The 4,689-nt window shown below is 32.1% G+C and overlaps 1 protein-coding gene across 4 annotated transcripts in view; it reads right to left on the minus strand.

The window, feature by feature from the left end:
• CDH9 (cadherin 9) overlaps window positions 1–4,446 on the minus strand; it is an 85,097-nt gene extending 80,651 nt beyond the window's left edge. For all 4 annotated transcript variants that reach the window (XM_024121706.1, XM_024121699.1, XM_007112763.1 and 1 more), the window contains exon 1: window positions 4,219–4,446. In XM_024121706.1, the coding sequence (XP_023977474.1) occupies window positions 4,219–4,446 (228 nt within the window). The remainder of the gene's footprint in view (window positions 1–4,218) is intronic.
• Window positions 4,447–4,689: the final 243 nt, after the last annotated feature.

A 4,689-nucleotide genomic window follows, 5' to 3' on the forward strand; every position in this document is an offset into this window, starting at 1 on the left:
TTTATTTTTTTATACAGCAGGTTCTTATTAGTTATCCATTTTATACATATTAGTGTATATATGTCAATCCCAATCTCCCAATTCATCCTAAAGATAATTTAAAACACACTAAAAATTATCAGGTACAAAATTTTTATCACAGAGAGATGTGAGTGTGTGTGTGTGTGTGTGTGTGTGTGTGTGTGTGTGCGCATGCACACATGCACGTATAAAACCAGACAGTCTACATAGAACATTTGGAAATTTTTAAAATGATTATGATTATATATATGATATAATATGACATGGCTAATATTGACATTTTAACAATATCCAAAAGCACAACACTGAATGAGAAAGGCAAAATAAAATATTCATAAACAATATAAAATCAAGAATATTAAGAAAATATAACTAGTAAATAAGTAGAAATATGTAAACAATTTACCTTGTCATGGTAGTATGCTTATAGTTATCTTTGATTTTTTAAATGAATTTTTAATTTTCTAGACCTGTTTTTTTGTAGGTAGCACAAATTCCTTTTATTATATGATAATAATGATAATTATTACTAGAATAATAATTAATGATGCTTGTGCTTACTTTCCCCTATCGCTCTCCCTGTACCCTCCTGAAGAATCTACTACTTCTGTTTCTTTCTTTTTTCTTTTGTTTTCTTCTTTTTTTAACACTGATGAGTATGTAAGGGTGCATTTGATCCTCTGAAAGTTTGGAAGTAGAGGAAGAGAATGTTGGAGTATTAGAAACAGTTCAAAAGCAGCAAAATCGGTGGAAGATATCAGGAAAAATCACACATATAATTGGCAATCATACTAATAAACATTTTCTACCACATTCTAATATTTTTTGACTGTTTTTTTACTTATATTCCAGAAAAAATATGCTCACTAATATATTTTAAATGAAAATTTTTCTAGAAGTAGTTGTAATTCCTAATTCCATCAGAACTTATTTAACTTTTAATTCTAAATACCTGTGGTAGTTAATTTTGGAGTGAAATGATTCTAAACTGTATGTGCTGTTTTGAGGTCCTAGAGCAAAATGGGAGCGGCTTGGTTACAATTAGGGCCCTCGAGTATAACAGAAATATAGAAAGGGTATCAACTTTGGTGTAACGTGTCAGGAACAGGAAATATATTTCTTTTAATTTTGCTCTTTCTGTGCTTTATAGTGTCGATCTCTCAGGACCCAGTTTAATAAATACTCAGTAAAGATCTATTGAGATATCAACTGAATATTAATTTTGAGTAAATATGTCAAATATTTTGAGAAAGTAAGAAAAAAACCTTAAATCTAACACTAATTCAAATCCCAAATGTCACAGATTCTAGGAGATAAATTACTAGACCAAGATAATTAAAATTGTGCCATAAATAAGGTTTTGATAGATGATTTCATAACTTTGACAGGAAATTCTAGCTGGGGAGAATGAAGATGGGCTTTATGTAGGAGGATGTACTTGATGTAGGACTTAAAGCAAAGAGAAGAGATGAAATTATGGAAAAGGATGTTAGATACTCTGTGGAAAAGGGCCTCTGAACATGATCAGATAGAGGTCAAGTATTTGGAAAAGGAAAGCTTTAACTTTTTTAGGAGCCAAGGCTACCTAATTATGGGAATATAGAACATAGGCAGGAATACACAATGATACTGAACACTGAAATCTACCTGAGTAAATTTAGGTTATTTTTCTATATACATTTTGTCCAAGACATTGATATCATTCAAGAAACTGTATAATATATTTTTGAGAATTAAAAATTAAATAAAGTCAAGTGAAAAGACTATATTTAGTGTTTTGATGCAATGGTGCAGAGATGTGGTATTACAGTACTGGCAGTGAGGGGACTGGCAGTAAGAATGAAATGATAGCACTCTATTGTAAAAGTAGATTTTGTAGAATTCAGTATGAAATAAGCTTTTGTAGACTGTCCTGAGCACCTAGCCTTAATGCTTAATATTTTTCTCATATGTTCTTAGTTTTAAACAATGAAACTGTTAAGAGCGTTTTGGGATACAATGTGCCCATAAATCAGCGGCAGCTGGTACACGTACTGCACCATAAGTAATGACATTCTAAAACCTTTATAAAGATCATTTATTTAGATTCTGAAAAACACTATAATGTGCTATAAAAATTTATTAAATATCCTTCAGGAAATTTCAGACTTTATTTCTGTCTCTGTACAAATCATACTGCCATACTCTAAAAGCCTAAGAGAAAATCGCCTATCCAAGAACATCATTTTATGTATGCTTGGGGAAAATATCCATATTTAGTGCACACATCAACATATGAAAATGCAAGAGAGAGAGTCATCCCACTGTTTGATACTCAATCAAATATAAACCAGACTCCTAACGATTTGGCAGCTGGTGTTTCTGTTTCTCATCATTTTAGTTAACACCTACACCAGTACTATCCAGTTGTAACCAAGAGTTTCAGGAATGTTAGAATTCTCTTCCAGTTCAGAATTCTATGATTATACTTTGGATAATTTCAGCTATGGAATAGTAAACGTTTTGGAATTATAACTATGAAAAAATGAGAGCTAATTCTGTAAAAAAGATACCTTATTGAATTTAGATGGTGACTATTTGTAGACAGTTCGACAATTGCACTTAGCAAATCAAGTACAAATACATATCTCTGGGACTTCCCTCACGGTCCAGTGGTTAAGATTCTATGCTTCCAAAGCAGGGGGCGCGGGTTTGATCCCTGGTCAGGAAACTAAGATCCCACATGCCGCGCGGAGTGGCCAAATAATTTTTTAAAAATACATATCTTTTAACTAAAATGTATTGGTCAATTAAGTTGATATTTCAGAATTATTGTATGAATACTGTTTCCTTTAGAAATAGTAAATACTATCTCTGTAAATTTATCTTTTCATGCAATAAATATGTTTTAACAACCAGATATTAAAATATTTAAATCTGCTCAGTTCTCAATAATTATAGACATGTGAGCAATTGATTATTAATCCATGATAGCTATGGATTTTTCAAGATCTAGATCTAATGTGTAAAAAAATCAATTGCATATGAAGTTTCTCTAACAATAGTAGGAGACTTTGCTATGCTTCTTGTTAAATTTAATTCTTCTCTTGAGCAGTATTACTATTCTGCCCAAGTAATTCAGTCACATGTGTCTATTCAAATTACTGTGAAACTACATGGCAATTGTTATTACTTTGTAATCTTCCTGAGTAAGAACCAAAGGTGTCCCTTATTATAGAAACAGAATTAGTAAACTTCACTTTGCATTATTGTGAAAACAAAAGTTGCTCTTAATTTCAACACTTCTGACTTTTCTCTCTTATATTGCAAACATCTGAAATGACATAAAATATTCTACAGTATTTCCTTATAAAAAATCCTCATAATTCATCCTCTTGGTCCTCTGGTGCACCCTGACACTGAAAGCAAATTGATCATCCCAGATTTGTGCTCCACCCACAGTGAATTTGTACAAGAGAGTTTAACACAGATTCACATCCCATGCTGTGTGTAAAGACATCTCAGCATGTTTGGGCGTTTCATAGTAGTGGTCTAACTTCATCCCATTAGACTAACGTTTGTGTAGATGTGTGCGTGTGTGTGCACATGTGTATTTGTGTTTCTTTTATCTTGCCATGTGCAATCCCCCCACCTTGGATTTATCCACGTGCAATTTTTAATTTTTTTTACTAGCACTTCCTACCTACACCTACAGACCCAGCTCCCTCCACAATCATAGAATATATCAGAAATTTGGAGTTAAGAAATCTTAATGACATTTTAATTTAACTTTTTTGATAAATTATTCATCAGCAGAGACCAGTACATTTTAGTAACTTTTGGTATATTGCAATTGCATTTTGCTTTGCTTCATATAACACACTGAGTTATTATTTACCCATAACTTTAAATTTCAAAGAAAGTTTTTTTAATCGTTTAGATGCACACACATAATATTAAATCATATCTAGCTGATTAATAAGGAATTAAGTCCACAAATTAATTATTTTACTTTGAGGCTTACTATGGATACTGACCTAAACTAACTACCTGAATAAATCACATTCCCCACACTATCCTACCGAAAGAATTTACAACATGACGCCTTCTGCACATAGCCATTTGTCAAATATTTTAAAATAATCATTAGTGATGTGGAAAGCTGCTGTAAAAAATAACTATCACTTTCAGCTTCTAGACTTATATAAAAATTCTTACCTTGCCTACATATTGTGTGTCTGTACCTGTGTACTCTTCCAACAAGAAGAATTGATTCCACATCCAGCCACGCTTGGTGCGATGTAGCGTTTTACCATCATCTTGTGTCAGACCCACTATCCTTTCACTTGGTAAATCACTGTCAGTTTTTTCTTGAAATGGGATAGCATCAATTGTATGAAACATATAGGTCCAGATGAATAGTGGTAGGCAATGATAAGTCCTCATTATCTGCGGCTTCAGCAGGAAATCAAATTCAGTGTACTGTCTGTTTCCCCTGAAAAGTAGCGGGAGAAAAATGGTTTATTAGGTTGTGTTTCATTTTCACATAACCTGTAAACTATAAAACTTTTCTGAATGTTATTTAAATGTTATAAATAATATATCATTAATACATTATTTTTCCATGTTACATCAGTGAACTGTCATTAAAAACTCATATATCATACAGATAAGTAGGGAGACATATAT

The sequence above is a fragment of the Physeter macrocephalus genome, chromosome 8, assembly GCF_002837175.3.
Source record: "Physeter macrocephalus isolate SW-GA chromosome 8, ASM283717v5, whole genome shotgun sequence".
NCBI lineage: Eukaryota > Metazoa > Chordata > Mammalia > Artiodactyla > Physeteridae > Physeter > Physeter macrocephalus.